General features: G+C 44.8%; 1 protein-coding gene across 1 annotated transcript in view; it reads left to right on the top strand.

Annotated features, from left to right (window-relative positions):
• Nucleotides 1-14,196, top strand: part of KIF3B (kinesin family member 3B) — a 30,403-nt gene extending 16,207 nt beyond the window's left edge. The window contains exons 6-9 of the mRNA XM_088467096.1: nucleotides 3,498-3,611; nucleotides 3,725-3,830; nucleotides 4,035-4,213; nucleotides 12,677-14,196. Of these exons, the coding sequence (XP_088323222.1) occupies nucleotides 3,498-3,611; nucleotides 3,725-3,830; nucleotides 4,035-4,213; nucleotides 12,677-12,764 (487 nt within the window). The 3' untranslated portion in view covers nucleotides 12,765-14,196. The remainder of the gene's footprint in view (nucleotides 1-3,497; nucleotides 3,612-3,724; nucleotides 3,831-4,034; nucleotides 4,214-12,676) is intronic.
• The last annotated feature ends 961 nt before the right edge of the window (nucleotides 14,197-15,157 follow it).

Raw genomic sequence — 15,157 nt, forward strand, 5'->3', positions numbered from 1 at the left:
GGGCTTTCCTTCAAGTGGGTTTGGACCATGGTCTCTGCTTAGCCTCACTGAAGGTGCATGTTTTGGCTCTATCAGTTTGGTTTCAACGTAGGATTGCTCCTTTACCGGACATTAGTACTTTCCTGCATTCTGATTTTTCACCAGGACAGGGCGGTTCTTCAGACTCTCCCTGAGTTCCTTCCTAGGGTGGTCTTGACTTTCCACATTAATGAGGAAATTATTGTTCCAGCCTTTCAATCCCCAGACCTCTCGGCAGGTGAGGCCTCATTGGATGTGATACGTGCTCTCAGGACTTATGTGGACCGTACCAGTTCCCTTCGGAAATCAGACTCCTTGTTTGTCCTCTACGGTTTTCACAAGAAGGGATGGCCAGCCAATAAACAGAGATTGGCTGGCCATCCCTTTATTGGGCGGGGTATAGGGAGAGGCCCAATGCATCCTGGGAGTAAAAGTTAACTGCGTGGTGCCCGGATGTCCTTGCCATCACCTAAACCCCAAGGTTTCCCTATGGACTTCGAAGAAAGAGAGATAGCAAAGGTAAGTTCTTACCATATCTCTCATTTTATCACAACCCGTGGCGGTTCTAGGGGCAGGCAAGCAGAGCAATTGCCTGGGGCACTGCGGCCTGAGGGCGCAGCCACAGTCTTCCCGTCTGCATGGCGGTGCTCGCTCCTGCCTGCCGTGGTGCCACCATCTGAGACACTAATCCGGTGGCGGCATGATGGCCACTCCCACTATCTCCCAGAATGCCTGTACATCCACGTGATGTTGTTGCGGCCGCGTCTGGCATTCTGGGACTGTGAGCGGCCGCAGGGAATAGAAGACTGGGACATGGAGGAGCAGCCTGGGCCTGGGGGGACACAGGAGGGGGTGAGTCGATGATGGAGGGGGGGGGGGGCATTACAGTGTGGCATTATGTGTAAGGGGCATTAATGTGCAGGGGGAATTAATTTTGTGTGTTGCATAATGTGTGTAGGGGGCATAATATGTGGCATAATGTGTAAGGGGCATCACTGTGTGGCATAATATGTTGTAAGGGGCACTACCACAGTGTGGCATAATGTGTATAAGGAGTACTACTGTGTGGCATAACGTGAATGGACTCTGTGGCTTTGCGTACAAACTGTGGCAGCGCCATATTCACAAACTGCTGCTGTTCCCAATTCCTCCCCGAATGCCGGTGGTGTCGGGCATGACGTTGTCGTGCATGGCATTCTGGGAGCGGCCGTGGGAGTAGATGGAGCAGCAGCACATCCACTTTCTGCTGGGCATGCCCCCTAGAGTGATGAACAAGGGGTGTCACCAAGCCAACCCCCTTTTAGGAAGCGCGCACCCAAACATCCTCTTTGACTTTTGCGTGTGGTTTTGAGGCACCAAAGAGAACTTTCACCCTGAGCTCCACAAAGTGTAGAAGGGTGTGATCGACTGTATCTATCGACATGGAAGAAGGTCGACAGGGTCAAATGTCGACATGGAAATTGTTGACACACAAATGGTCACCCTAATCTTCACCATAACCCTAACCTAACCCTCCCTCCTGATGCCTAACCCTAACCGTATGGGTCGGTGCCTGACCCTAACCATCCTTTCTAGTGCCTAACCCTAAAATAAAGAGTCAACCATTTTTGTCGACTATTTTCATGTTGGCATTTTGACCCTGTCGACTATTTGTACCTGTCGACCTTCAATGTCAGCATTTAGTGTGTCGACCTTTTGTCCCTGTCGACCCATTGTCTGTCTAACTAACATTTGGTGTCTGTCTAGACCGTGTCGACCTTTTCCATGTAAATCTATAGTTCAGATATCAGTCAGGAACCGGCCCTGATCACAAATATATTTTTCCTTAGATAGATAACATGAGGAGGTCCCTCATCCAGGCTTCAGTGATTCTCAGCAGATGGATAAACAGTCTGGTTGGATGTGATTTTTTTTTTTTCACACTGTAGTCTGTTATTGAAACACAGCAGAATGTGTGCGTCTGAATTATTTATCAATCTGCTTTCTTGCTGCTATTTTCTAGCAGTGTGTCTAAAACTGACTGACTGTTTCTGCGCTGTGTATCAATGTGCAAAGGAGACCTGAATTATGATTGTCTTCTACATGACACATAGTACATTTGATATTAATTTTGTTCACACTTGCCTCAAAACTATGTTTGCACGTCCTAGACATAGCATAAAACTATGTTTTCTCTGTGCAGGCTATGAACAACTTGCGGGGAGTGTAATAGATTTGGCGCTTTAAATCTCGCTGCAAAATCTCCATAAAACCAACAGTTTAGCAAACTCATACCCTATAACAATCCCCCGCTGTGTCTGCCTTCTTTTTGCTGCTCTCTGTCAGTGTTATTTTTATTAGAACTGTTAATCTAGCCTTTTACCCCCCCACCCCCACCCAACCACTAGACCGTAGGCTTACGCCGCATACACACTAGATAAGTTGGATGATAACGATATAGTTCATCGCGTTCAATATCGTCCAGTATGTATGCAAGACATCGTTAACTATGTGTGCTCCCGCGGATCGTTAATGATGTCTTTCATCGCCTGTACTTGCAGGGCAACCTGATGATATCGTCAGGTTCTGCAAGTACGGGGATGAGGGAGGGTGTCGTCACTGAACAGTATCGTTAAAGATATCGTTCAGTGTGTATGCTCAAGGTCGTTAACGACATTGAGCCCGGCAGTGCAAGGGAAACACTTAACGATATCGCTAAAGGAGCATATCGTTAAGTGTGTATGCGGCTTGAGCCTGTTGTCCTCTGTGAGTGCGATAGACAGGAATGTTTGGGGAGCAATTTATGGGACACAAACAAAACAGTGGCTTTATGTAATGCTGGCAGATTGGAGAAAGATAAAATTGTGAGAGATAAAGTACTCGCCAATCAGCTTCTAACTTACATTTTACAGGCTAGATTTAGCTAGATCTTCTTTTTTTTTTTCGTGGAATATATAGGTGTCATTTTCTTTGGTTCAGGTCAAAACATTTCTGGTTCCTATGTGTGTATGATGATGGGTTTTATCAGGAACCATTACATCTTGGGAAAATTTCCCCTTGTCTTTCAAGATCATGACTTACATGTTTATACTTTGTGTAATCTTTTGGTGTTTGACGCTGATAAGATCATTGTGGCATGTTAGGCAGCCTTTGGCACTATAGTTATTGTTGAATGCCGTTCACAGTGATGAAGTGTAGTGACATCAGCCATGCTGATAGCTACCTCTCCTTTACATAACCAATAATTTGGGATAATTGTATAATGAAAATTGACACACAGGTAGCTGCACAACAGATGCTGTAACCTATAGCAACCAATAAGATTCTAGTTGGCATTTTTCTCCTATATCACTTTAGCCAGTGAAAATAAATGTCTGGTTTTTATGCTTAGCAGCAACTGTGCAGCGACATGTGCGCCAATGTGGTGTCATCTGTTCCTGGAATTGCTGTCTATTGTGCTTTGGTTTGCCTCCGTATAACTGGTGGTTCATGTTACACAGGCACCTGATCATTGAGAATTTCATTCCCATGGAAGAGAAAAATAAGATGATGAACAGGTGCTATTTTGAGGAGGAGGAGGATCAATGGAAACTTCACCCAATCAGCAGGCTGGAGTGAGTGCCTTCTGCATGCACCCATAGTAGTGACACATGTCTGGTATACTGTGCCAGTCTGAGCACGTATTCTGCAGTCTGGTAACTTATTCTCTTTACATATTCCTCTGTAGTAATCAGCAGATGATGAAACGGCCCGTGTCTGCCATAGGCTATAAGAGGCCATTGAGTCAACATGCCAAGCTGTCGATGATGGTCAGGCCGGACCCCAGATATCGGGTAAGTAGGGAAACTGATTATGGCCACCACTTGGCACCACCATTTGCACAATACAATATCAAGCTGGCTTTGTACTGCTGACGTAAGTAATAATGATGTTTTGAGCAAACGGAAGCTTGCTGGGGGAGGGAAACTACTATAATATTTTTTAGTACATGATATTATGTCACCGGCCCAAGCAGATTACAGGTTTTATTTTAACAGGCAGAGAACATTGTTCTTCTGGAACTCGATATGCCAAGTCGAACAACCCGTGACTATGAGGGTCCAGCAGTTGCCCCCAAGGTCCAGGCTGCTTTGGAAGCTGCTCTTCAGGATGAAGATGATCTTCAAGTAGACGCCTCAACATTTGAGAGTTCAGCCAGTAAAAAATCTAAAGCCAGGTAAATGTCCTATTAGGGCTTGAAGACAGTTGGTGAACAAAAAAAATTATATGGGTCATACAGGATAGAGTTCCAGAAGTAAGTAGCAATGTAGGTGAAAGTTTGCAGGGAAGCTGCGTGTTCATAGAAGTGTGTTTTCCATGCAGAACTGTCTATTTGTGTTGCCCTTCCATAAGATAGCAGATCTGTCTAGAATAGCTAGAGATGTATCCAGAGCACAACCTGTTCGTTTGGTTCTCTTGTTGGCTGGTAACATAATAAATTAGCCGTGTGTGTGTTTGTGTGTGTGTGTGTGTGTGTGTGTGTGTGTTTGTGTTTGTTTGTTTGTTTGTTTGTTTGTGTTCGTTCGTTCGTTCTGAGGGCGGCTCAGTTTCGCTGGTGTCCGGAAGTAGCTGGATCACCGTTTTAACAGGGGGCTGCTATTAAACAGCCCAAGCTTATTTTTATGATTTCATTTTAGTTTAATTCTACTGATGAGCAGCAGCACGAAACAGTCCTTTGGACGTCTGCTATGCTGCTCCATCACCCCTCTCCGGCGCTGTGACACCAGCCCTCGGCTAGGTACTCTCGGCGGGGCTCTGAGGGGGACCTAGCTATCGAGGCTCCCCGGACTCAAGGGGCAGGTAAGGCAGATCTCTGCTCGCGGAGACCCGAATGTATGTGCAGTATTACCTCCAGTCTTAGGAGACAGACCGGAAACGCTGATGTGAACACCGGTTTGTCCGGGACTCCACTAGACCACCAGGGCAATACAAGCACTGGCGCAGGGCATGTTCAAGGCCAGGGGACCCGGTGGTTAAAGTCAGCATAGGGGAGAAGGCTCTCTCCCTGCAGCCCCTCCCCCAGCTCAGGGCGCCATTCCACTGTGGTCTTGCTTCTTCCTGAGCTGCTCCTCCCTCACCCTCTGCACCCTTTGAGACTCACGGCAGCCATTTTCTGCATTCAGGTCTCCGGGAACGCTGGGTCCAGTCTCCCTGTGTACCTCTCCCAAGGGCCAAATTATACAGCGCCATAGCCTACCAGCCACTGCGGTATGTGTAGTTGATTTTATTTCTCACTGCAGTTATATTGTATGTGACTTATGCTAGCGCTGCTGTTGTTTTCTTTTTCATATGACTGTCAGCTTTCCATTTCTTATACTATAACCCTGGCATACTAAAGGTATAGGGGATTCATTGTACCTCACATCTCCATATATTTGTGAGGGCTATCTCATATGCCATATTAAACATACAGCTGGGTTGCTCACTGCACTGTGTCAGATTGTGTGTTACATTATTCTTGCAGCTATGTCTGGCAGAGGCAAGTTTGACAAGCAACAAGCTCTTCCCACTCTGGTGTCTTGTAAGTCCTGCTCAGCAGACTTAACTTCAGAGGACCTACTTCAGGATGGTCTTTGTGCATCGTGTTATACTGCCCCGGGCCCATCAGCCCCGGGCTCCTCTCCTCAGGACCCACCATGGGCTACATTTTCACAGGTGCTGACAAAACTTGCGGACCATCTAAAGGTCTCTGTGGTAGCTCCCCCTATGGGATGGCCACAGCAGGTACTCCCTGCAAATCCTTTGCCTCCCCCATGGGTAGACTTTCTACCTCAGTGCAGAGTCTGGCGATACCTCTACAGCTTTTCAGCAAATGCTGCAAAAGGAGAGGCTCTTACCAAGTAAACCTACTAAGCGTGCTATATTATCTTCCCAGTCAGAGGCAGAAGATGCAGACCTCTCTCACATGGACCCCCCTTCAAGAGACTAGGAACCCCCCTCTAAATTGAATATACCTGCACTTGTAAGAGCTGTAAAATCTATTCTTCAAATAGAAGCGATAGAACCTGTTCCTAAGGCAAAACAGCCATCCTCGAAACGACAAAAGGTAATTTTACCAGAATTCCCTCACTCTGATCAGCTATCTGATCATATGAGTGAGGCATGAAATATGCCCAGTAAAAGAATTCGGCTGCCTAAGCATTTAAGTTCCTTTTACACTCTTCCCGCTACTGATTGCACTTAATGGGAAGTTCCCCCAGCAGTGGATTCCCACGTGACACGTCTGTTTAAAAATGCTACATTACCTATCCATACTGCAACCTCCTTGAAGGAGACTATGGATAGAAGGATGGAAGCTTGTCTAAAATCTATATACTCTCTTACAGGAGCTATTACTCGTCCTGCTAGGGCTACGGCCTGGGTGGCTATGGGCATTGAGATTTGGGCAGATGCCCAAGAAGAGACATTTCCCTCTGATGCTTCGAGGAAACAGCTGTCCTACATATCTCACATTAGAGATGCAGCCTCCTATTTAGGTGAAGCAGCTATGGATACGGCTCTCCTAGCCTCCAAGGCATCTGCCACTTCTGTAGTAGCCCGCCGTATTGTTTGGCTCCGCTCATGGAAGACAGATGCGGACTCTAAAAAGGCTTTGGAGTCTCTGCCTTATTCAGGGGATATCCTGTTTGGCCCAGAATTGGACAAAATTGTGACTACCTTGGCAGCTTCCAAGACGGCGTTCCTGCCCTCGGGATATAATGCGAAACCTCAGACGTCATCCTTTCGGTCCTTTTCATCCTCAAGGAAAAGCTAAAGGTCAGTCCTTTTCAAGGCATCAAGCATCAACTAAGGCTTCCAAGCCTAGGACCAAACACACCTGGGCTACTAGACGTCCACCTACTAAATCTGAGGACAAGCCTTCAACCTGACATGGCGAGCCTCTCCCTGGGGGCTCCCGGGGTGGGAGGCCAACTTCTTCAATTCGCCCAGTACTGGCGTCAGACCACATCAGACGCCTGGGCAAGAAAAGTGGTCTCCCATGGATATGCCCTATCCTTCCTGGGGCGACCCCACCCCACCAAGCAGTTCTTTTGCACAGGCCCTCCATCAGACCGATGCAAGGCCTTGCTGCTCCAAAAGGCCATTCAGTCCTTACCTCTCAGGAGTAATAATTCCAGTCCTGTCCGCACAGCGAGTGATGGGCTAGTATTCTACCCTTTTCTTAGTTCAGAAGCCCAACGGGTCTCATCGGCATATCCTCAACCCCAAGTCTCTGAACAAGTTTATCAGGGTGCCCAGGTTTCGTATGGAAACCCTCCGCTCTATTATCCTGGCTATGGAGCCTGGGGACTTTATAGTGTCTCTGGACATACAGGACGCTTACCTACATTTACCTATTGCGCCTTCTCATCAACAATATCTCTGGTTTGCTATACTACAGCAACATTACCAATTTCAGGCTCTGCCTTTTAGCCTTACAACGGCTCCTCGAGTCTTTACCAAGATCATGGCAGCTATATCTTAGTCATCGAGAGCTCTCACTCTGGCTCAGGATCTTTTTCAGAGCAGGCCACAGTCCAATAACATCACGGCAGTGACCTACCTCAATCACCAAGGAGGCACTTTAAGTCAGGCAGCAATGGCAGAAGTGTCTTGCATTCTCACATGGACCGAATGCCATCTCCCAGCTATCTCTGCAGTGTTCATCCCAGGAATTCTCAATTGGGAAGTGGATTTCATCAGCCGTCATGACGTGCATGCAGGAGAGTGGTCTCTACATCCAGTAGTCTTTCAACTTCTGGTGGAAAAATGGGGTCTACCAGATGTGGATCTCATGGCCTCAAGACACAACCACAAACTTCAAGTGTATGGAGCCAGGACAAGGGACCCTATGGCCTTCGTGGATGCATTATCTGTGAGATGAACCTTCCAGTTGGCGTACCTCCAATATCCCTTCTTCCTTGAGTTCTTTGGAAATTCAAGGCACAGTCCTGTTGGTAGCTCCGGTTTGGCCCAGATGCCATTGGTACTCCAACCTTCAAATTCTCTCCATTGATGTTCCTCTTCAACTTCTTCTACGACCAGACCTGTTATCTTAAAGTCCCTGTCTACATCCGGACCTGGCCCACCTGTCTTTAACGGCTTGGCTCTTGAGACATCCCTTCTAAGGTCTAAGGGATTTTCTAGCTCTGTGGTGCAGACCATGATCAGAGCTTGTAAACTGGCCTCTGCCAGGATTTATCGCCAGGTATGGCATACAGATTTCCAGTGGTGTGCCCTTAGAATCTATGACCCTCAAGTTTTTAAGGTTTATAGAATACTTGCCTTTTTTCAGGCTGGACTGAATCTTGGACTCCACCTAGCATCTCTAAACGTGCACGTCTCTGCTCTGTCCATCTGGTTCCAGCGCAGAATTGCTCCTCTACCAGATGTTCACACCTTCTTGCAGGGTCTATGTATATAACCTCTCTTTGTCCCTCCTGCGGCTCAGTGGGATTTGTCAGTGGTTCTCCGCGCACTTCATGAACCTCCATTTGAACCCTTGGAATCAGTGGAAGTCAAGTGGCTCACTGTGAAGACTCTTGTTTCTTCTGGCTATAGCATCTGCCCGTAGGGTATCTGATTTAGGGGCGCTTTCATGTCGCTCCCCCTTTTTTAATCTTTAATCAGGACAGGGCTGTTCTTAGAACACGCCCGGGCTTCCTTTCCAAAGTGATTTCTCGTTTCCACCTGAATGAGGAAATTGTGGTTCCGGCCTTTAAATCATTTAGGACTCGTCCTGGGTTTCTTCCAAAAGTTGTTACTAGTTTCCACATTAATGGGGAAATTGTAGTCCCGGCCTCTCAATCACCAGACCTCTCGGCAGGTGAGGCTTCTTTGGATGTGGTCGTAGGTCTGAAGATCTACGTGGACCACACTAGTTCCATCAGGAAATCAGACTCCCTCTTCATCTTATATGATTCCATAAGAAGGGATGGCCAGCTAACAAACAGACTCTGGCCAGATGGATTCGCATGACTATCTCACAGGCTTGCACGCAGACTGGCCTTCCTGTGCCAGCTACAGTATCTCTGCTTATTCTACTCGCTGTGGGGGTCCCTCGTGGGCATCCCGGCGTGGTGCTTCTGCTGAACAACTATGCAAAGCGGCTACATTGTCTTCTCTAAACACCTTTCTATAGCTTTGATACATTTGCGCCTCAGAATGCTTTCTTCGGGCACAGGGTTCTTCTCTCAGCTCAGAAGCGTCCCAGCCCTTGAACAACTGCTTTGGGAGATCCCCATTATCTCCCTGTGGAGCCCTATGGACCCTGAAGAAGAAAACTAGAGTTATGGTAAAACTTACCCTTGTTAACTCCTTCTTCGAAGTCCACAGGGTCCACAGGGCACCCGCCCTGACGCGCCTGGCTTTTATGGGTTTCTTCTCTTGGTCACTTGTTTCCTTCTCTGTGTGAGAGTGTGATTCTTCAGTGTACCAGTCTTCCTTCTCTCCTATCCTGCTACTGCCTTGGGCTTGTTAAGAAAACTGAGTTGCCCTCATGCTGTGGACAGGGTATAGGGGGAAGGACCTATTGGTACTCTTGGGATTGAAAAGCTTTGCTGTTGGTGTCCGGTACTCCAAATTACACCTACACCCCATTGTCTCCCTGTGTACCCTATGGACTTCAAAGAAAGAAAGAAAGTTAACAAGGGTAAGTTTTATCATGACTCTCCCTTTTTTGCTGTCTGCTAAAGTGCTTCTTGCACCACAATCACGACTAATTGATAAATATCCATAATACAATTTGTCTCTAAAATAAAGTTTCCTTAATTATGGTGGATTTCAAAAAAAGGGTAGGAAAAAGGAAAGCTGGATAGCATGAGATTACCATAGTCATGGCCGGGTGTATTGGGTCAAATTTAGGTGAAAGAATTTAAAGTGCAGTTTTGTCTTACTTGATTATCAAACCCTGATATGTGAAGATCATCACAAAATAATTGCACGTATTTAACCTAGACTGTTAGATGACTCTTTGTGTAGAACATTATATTGAGGTGCCATCAGTGTGCTGGAGATGTTCTACTGGAGGGTACATACCATGAGCGTAGCTATAGCGGGTGCAGGGGGTGCCATTGCCATGAGGCTTAGGGGGCCTCAGATACAGATCATATAGTTGTATTCCATTTCCCCGAATTGCCTGCTAAGGAGTTGGGTCTGAATGGGGTGACATTCCATTTTCAGAGAATTTTGTGCGTAGTGGATGTTATAATAGTAAGGTGTGCCTGTAAGATGGCATAATCTGAAATGGGCACTGTATGAACTGGAGGCACTATAATATGGCATTATATTAACAGAGGCCACTGTAATGTGGCATAATATGAACTGATGCCACTGTGATGTGGCATAATATAAATTAGGTGCACTGAAATGTTGCACTGTATGAACTTTGTGCACTACTGTGTGGCATAATATGAAATGGGGGCACTATAATGTGACATGCAATGAACTGGGGCCAGTACAAAGTTGCAGAATGTGAACTGGAGGCACTGCTCTGTGGTATTATGAACTGAGGACACTTCAGTGTGACATATGTACTGGGGACACTAGCATAATGTGAATTGGGGGCACTGTGTGGTATAATAATGTGTACTGGCAGCACTACAATGTGGCATATTGTGAACTAGGGCACTACTATGAGGTTGGGCATACAATGAACTGGGGGACTACTATGGGGCATAACATTTACTAGGACACTACTTAGAGGCATATAATTAATTAGGGCATTACTGTGAGACATAAAATGAACAACGGCTGCAGAAAAATGTCTTTCCTAAAGCATTCAGGTTGGGGCCCTTTCAAAATGTTGCTATGGGGCCCACAATGTTCTGGCTACACCCATGGTACATCACAAGGAGTACATGGAAACAAGTGAAGATAATGAACATCTAAACATACAGAAAGACCAGATCCATACAACTATTCTCTTACTAACAACACACTTGTCCAGTAACCAGATTACTTTCCAGTTTTCAGGGCAAGTGGCCAGACCAGTTCATACTTGCCTACACTCCCGATTTGGCCGGGAGACTCCCGAAATGCGTGAGCCGCTCCTGGCCCCCTGGAAAGCCGGCAAGCCTCCAGGCGGCCTCCGACACCCCCCCTTCCCCTCCCTGCGCTAACCTGAGAAACCCCCACAGCAAGGGAGAGGGGGACGTGAATGCCTGTAATATTGGCATTGTGTAGCAGGGACAGGCCCAAAATTATGCGATCACGTGGCCCGCCCACAAATGACAGTAAGCTGTCTGGCGCCACCCCCTTGTGCCAGCCATGCTCCCTGCCATGCCGATCTGGCTACTCCCTCCCGGAAGGGGCGGCCAGAATGTCGGCAACCATGGACCAGTTGCCTGTTAGTTTGGTCAACAAGTGACATTACTTACAGACCACCAATAATTAAGCCATGTCATATCTGCATGTTTAACAATCTTTGTATGGCCAGAATAAAAACCTGAATGAGAAGAGCAGTCAAAAGTATAAACATAAGCAGACCGACTATACACAACAGGAGCATAAATGACTTTTACATTTAGCATACTTATAGGGGTATTCAATATGGGTGCGATAACATCGTTTTTTGCGTTAGTATCGCACTTTTTAACGTTTTTGCGTTAATATCACTTGTTTTACTTTTACACCCTATTCAATTTCAAAGACTTATCGCAGTTTTGACAAGTCTTTGATAAAAAACGGTGATAACTTTTCACCATTGAATAGGTGTCGAAAAAAGTGCAGAATTGGGGTTTAGGGGTGCAGGCTTAAAAAAAATAGCCTGCACCCCTGAGATTGACATTTAAAAAAGAACTGTGTCAAAAAAAGTAAAAAAAAACAAACTAGGGACACCCCAAAAAATTAATTTAAAAATTGGGGTGCAAAAAAAAAAATGGGAAAAAATTGTTAAACAATAGGGAAATAGGTTCAGGGCTATTCTGCATGTATGCGGCAGATGTTTTCTAGAATAGAATTATAGCGGCAGGTGCACAAATGCAGTATTTTTTAAAAATTACTTTAGGGACACCAAAATATGCTAGTACCCATTTTCATGTACCCCAAATTTGATGGACCACTTAAAAAAACGAAAAAAATAACCGAAGTGCTCTTCTGCATCACTTCTTCAATGTCGGGAAAAAAGCACCTGCTGCGGCTATTTAAATCCCCGACTTTCAATTAAAGGCTAAAACGGGGGTACCCATAGTGTTCCCCCATGTTTTTACTACTTTAGGGGGGTCTTACAATTATTTTAAGGAAAAATTCGTAACTTTACGCAAATCCAACTTCGGAGTTTCCCGTTATTGTTAATTTGATATTGAATACGGGGATAAGCGGGAGCGCGCAGCAGACTTAACGCAGAAAAAAACTCCGATATGAAACGTTAACTTCGGCAGTGAAGTTAACGTTTCATATTGAATACCCCTCTTAAGGTTATTGGCTCTATCACAGCACAGTAATGATTCAGTGAGCAGTTCAAAAGAGGAAAGTGGGACATGACAATATTTAGGAGCGGGGTCCAGCAAAAACAAATAACCATATATTGCTCGTTGGGACTTGTAGCTCCAAATCTGATATAGAATGTTCGATATAAAACCATGTTAACTCGTCTCCATATTTTAATGGACACTGGCTTGTATGTCTATGTACTTTTATATATTGTATCTATTATTTCCAGACCTAAGACTGGACGAAGGACAGGCACGACTCCTAGCCCTTCTGGATCTTCACATTTCCCACAATCAAGGGGTTTGGTTCCAAAGTAATTCAAGAAGAGATCTTATTACGCAGACTTGTGACTTTGTGAATTAAGTATTCTCAAGGAAAAATAGAGTATGAACTGCATGGAGGACAGATCGCGCCCCATCCTGATGGCCAGGCTTTGGAGAGGTGAAGATAGGTACAGCGCATTCAGTAACCTAACCTACAATGCAAGACATCCAGTGCTGCATACCGCCTGTGCTTGGCATGAATTCGGCTTTGTGGAAAGTGTGTCTATGTAGGACTACAACTTAATTTGTATTAATATAAGGACAAGAAGTGTGCACTGTTACAAAGATATAACATGGGAGTATTGTATGTACATATATAATGTACTTGCATAAATACTCATCTCTCTGCACTGATCTCTCTGTTCCCTAACCTTTCTTTGTTGGTATTTATATATTTTTTACTTAGATTTATATTTAGCCATCCTCTTTTATAATGTATATTAGTGAAATTTTTTTTCCTGCTCTTATGTCTTCTAATGTCTTACAGCAATCTTTGTTCTCCCTTGGTGACCACGCTCTCCAGAATGTCCATCCAGGAATAACAGTCCCACAGATGATGGACATAAGGGTAGATTTATTAAAGTGAGAATTTTTAGAAGAGATATTGCCCATAGCAACCACTCAGATTCTACCTATTATCTTCTAGAAGGTGCTAGTTAGATATTAAGTAGAATCTGATTGGTTGCTATGGGCAACATCTCTTTTAAAACTCACTTCTAAAAACTCTCACTTAAGTAAATTTACCCCATAGTGTGAGATGCTAATCACACGTTCTCTCCATGCAAACTGGAGGTAATGAATGGTCCTTCAGGCACTTCATTAGCTGGATCTTGGGATCGTGCTGCTCAGTAGAAATGCCCCATTTCATATAGTCTGTCATTTTGCTGCTCTGTAATGTGAATGCACATGATTTAATATTGAATGTTATCAAGTCAATAACTACACTCTGCACTTGCTCCTGACACTGTTTTTTTTGTCCATTCATACTCGCTGCAATGGTTTGTTCTTGATTGTTTTTGGGCTGGAGATGCAGTCTGATAGGGAGATGCTGCAGCTTTTCAGCCTTACCTGAAGAAGCCATAACTACTGTGAATTTTATACAATAATACAATGCAGTTTAATGGCTAAAACCGTCCAGGCATAAGAAGGCAGATCTATTTATTTGTACCCTTGTCTATTGGTGAATGTAAATAAAATCTCTTTACCGCAAAATCTTCTTTCACGGAAGAGGACAAGGCTGGGAATCTTCCAACAATTATTTCCTTATTCAAAACCATATTTAACAGAAGGGGTGCTGTTCTCCTCCATCAAAAACGGAAGACGGTTATCACTGTCTTCTTAGTTTATATAAAAAGACATGCTGGGACCGTTCACTTAAAAGGGACCTGTCCCGTTGGAGAGAAAACTGGCCTTCGCGGTGCTTCTTTTGGTATCTTTCATAAATGCGAAAGAGGGCAACCTATGTGTGAAACCCAAAGTCATGCGCCGAAGGAGTGGTAAGGGAGCCGGGAAAGCGGAAAGAGAACTTTCTTTATCCATTGCAAGCAGACGTAACGCCATCCAGAGATTGTGGTATGTTTGGAACAAAATCTTCGCTTCTCTGCTTTATATAAATATTGAGCCTGCACAGACCCCATTTAAAACTATGGGGATGTAGGACTGTGCAAAGAGAAATGAATAGGAATGGAAATCTGTGATCTCCTTATCACTGTACTAAAGATAGTGTAACGATATTTACAGCTTTCTCCAGCTAAAATGCACAAAACAAATTGGAAGGAGAGTGTTAATAAATCAGTTATTTCAACTAATATCATCAGATTATTATAAAAACAACCATGATTGATACAAAGGAGACCAATATATAGAAAATATATAATTAATATCTAAAAATACAAATGTACATGAAAACCAGTTGAGATAAAATATCCTATCAAGCATACACATATAGGAGAAAAATTATAGTTAGACTTGTTAACTGTAATTAGGAGTGATGGCTAGAACATTATAAAATGACCAGAGTATATGCAGTGTGGAGCACTGAGTGTACCAATACAGAAATACCTGAGTAGCTAATTTTATTATGTTTTCAAAGTCCTGGTAATAAGCGGCTTCGGGTACATGAGTTGTAAGAACTCTGGGGTCTATTTACTAAGCCTTGGATGGAGATAAAGTACCAGCCAAACGGGATGTAGTTGAAATACCGATGGCCGGGAAGCCGTCTGTCTAAATACTGACTCTGTACTAAAGAGAGGCGTCGAAATCTCAACGCCAGTCTAGATCCTGACGGAGATTAGGTACTACTGGGGGGAGGGTTAGAGTTAGGCACCACCAAGGGAGGGTTTGGGGGAGGTAGGGTTAGTATACTTACGTGCCCTTGTTTGGAACTC

This window comes from Taudactylus pleione, unplaced genomic scaffold (genome assembly GCF_031769625.1).
Source record: "Taudactylus pleione unplaced genomic scaffold, aTauple2 ptg000069l, whole genome shotgun sequence".
In the NCBI taxonomy this organism is placed as follows: Eukaryota; Metazoa; Chordata; class Amphibia; order Anura; family Myobatrachidae; genus Taudactylus; species Taudactylus pleione.